Here is a 1,436-nt window from a genome sequence, read left to right as displayed (position 1 = left end):
GTGTGTGTGTGTGTGTGTGTGTGTGTGTGTGTGTGTGCGCGTGCGCGTGTAAATTTTACTTTAAAACACATTAAAAAAAATAAATGTATCTGTCTTCATATTTTCCCTATTATACCATGGGAAAGTGACTTAATTTAAGTATTAATTAATTCAGATTATTACTGTTATCATTAGTATATCTCATTCATGTCATATACGTCCTATCAGATAATGGTAATTAAACTTATAACTGTGGGTATTAATGGGTTAATGCCTGTAAAACCAGCACTTAATAGGCAATAAACTCACTGTTGAGCAACTGAGCTCAGCGTCGCTCTGTACCTGTTTTCATATGCGGTGTGTTTATACTGGCTGTAGTGGTTTCGGAGTGGGGCTCTTCATACTGCGCCTCGTCAGAGGGCGGCTCTTTCACTGCTTTTTACGCATCATTATAAAGGCTTAACTCCCTCCCTCTGCGCGCTGTCCCTCTCCGCTGCTGCGAGCCTGGATCTATGTTGTAGATAGATGGGCTAGATGCCACACGTCGTTAGCCTACAGGCTGCCACGGTTCAAAGTTTGATCTCCAGTTTTTTGCCGTGTTTCTTCTTCTTTTGGGGCTTTTTTTCCCTCCTCTGCTTGGATACTACTGACTTAAGCATTGGATATGTGCACACAAGATGATGACAACCCCTTTCCTCCCCGTAGAAGTAAAATAAAATAGGCTTTCGCACACACTGGATTTACTCCTGTCGTTCCATATGAAGAAGTCAAAAGTAAGTGACTTGTCCTTTTTCTTTTTCTTTTTCTTTTTGGTTTCTTCTTTACTTGAGGAAATAGACGGTTTGCGTTGTGGCGTGATGCAGGGCATCGAGTGATTCAGACATAACCAGAAAGCCTCGTTGTACATTTGCCACGTTTTTCGAATCTTATATCTTGAATGCACTTTTATAGAGACACACTGTAATGATCAGCTGGAAACACTTCCAGCTCAGAAATGCTCCACCTGTCCAGAGTTTCTGCAGCTTGTCCCGCATCCACGTCTTTCTTATTTCGTTGGAAGAACAGCCTCCCAATGACTCCCCCCGATCAATACGCGTAGACCTGTATTAACGGCGTCAGTCTGAGCACTTCAGAGTGCTTCCGTTTGCTTGCGTAACTATTGCGTCTTCCATTTTTTTATTCTATTTGCTGCATTTGAACTGAGATGACAGAACGAGCTTTACGCACACGTCCGTGAAGCCGAGGAGCAGGGACAGTTGTCTTTCGACTTCTAATCAGAGTAAAAGCACATGCAGTTGCGTGAAACTGATCCTTTTTATACTAATTGATAATTAAACCATAATTGATCCACCTTTTCCAATCTGACACAAACCATTAGCATGTAAATTAAGCTGCTGTAAATCAGGTATGGTGAGAGGTCAGTCAGTCCTTTCTCATTTGAGCTAACTTCTCTTTAT

The 1,436-nt window shown here is 41.9% G+C and overlaps 1 protein-coding gene across 1 annotated transcript in view; it reads left to right on the top strand.

The window, feature by feature from the left end:
* Window positions 1–446: 446 nt before the first annotated feature.
* Window positions 447–1,436, top strand: part of kitlga (kit ligand a) — a 10,601-nt gene continuing 9,611 nt past the window's right edge. The window contains exon 1 of the mRNA XM_023407022.2: window positions 447–752. Coding sequence (XP_023262790.1) covers window positions 738–752 — 15 coding nt within the window. The 5' untranslated portion in view covers window positions 447–737. The remainder of the gene's footprint in view (window positions 753–1,436) is intronic.

The sequence above is a fragment of the Seriola lalandi genome, unplaced genomic scaffold (assembly GCF_002814215.2).
Source record: "Seriola lalandi dorsalis isolate HSWRI2012SDOR001 ecotype SW California unplaced genomic scaffold, Sedor1 jcf7180002054325, whole genome shotgun sequence".
Taxonomy (NCBI): Eukaryota; Metazoa; Chordata; class Actinopteri; order Carangiformes; family Carangidae; genus Seriola; species Seriola lalandi.
Note: the sequence above shows the minus strand (reverse complement) of the source record. Positions and strands in the feature narration are given on the sequence as shown.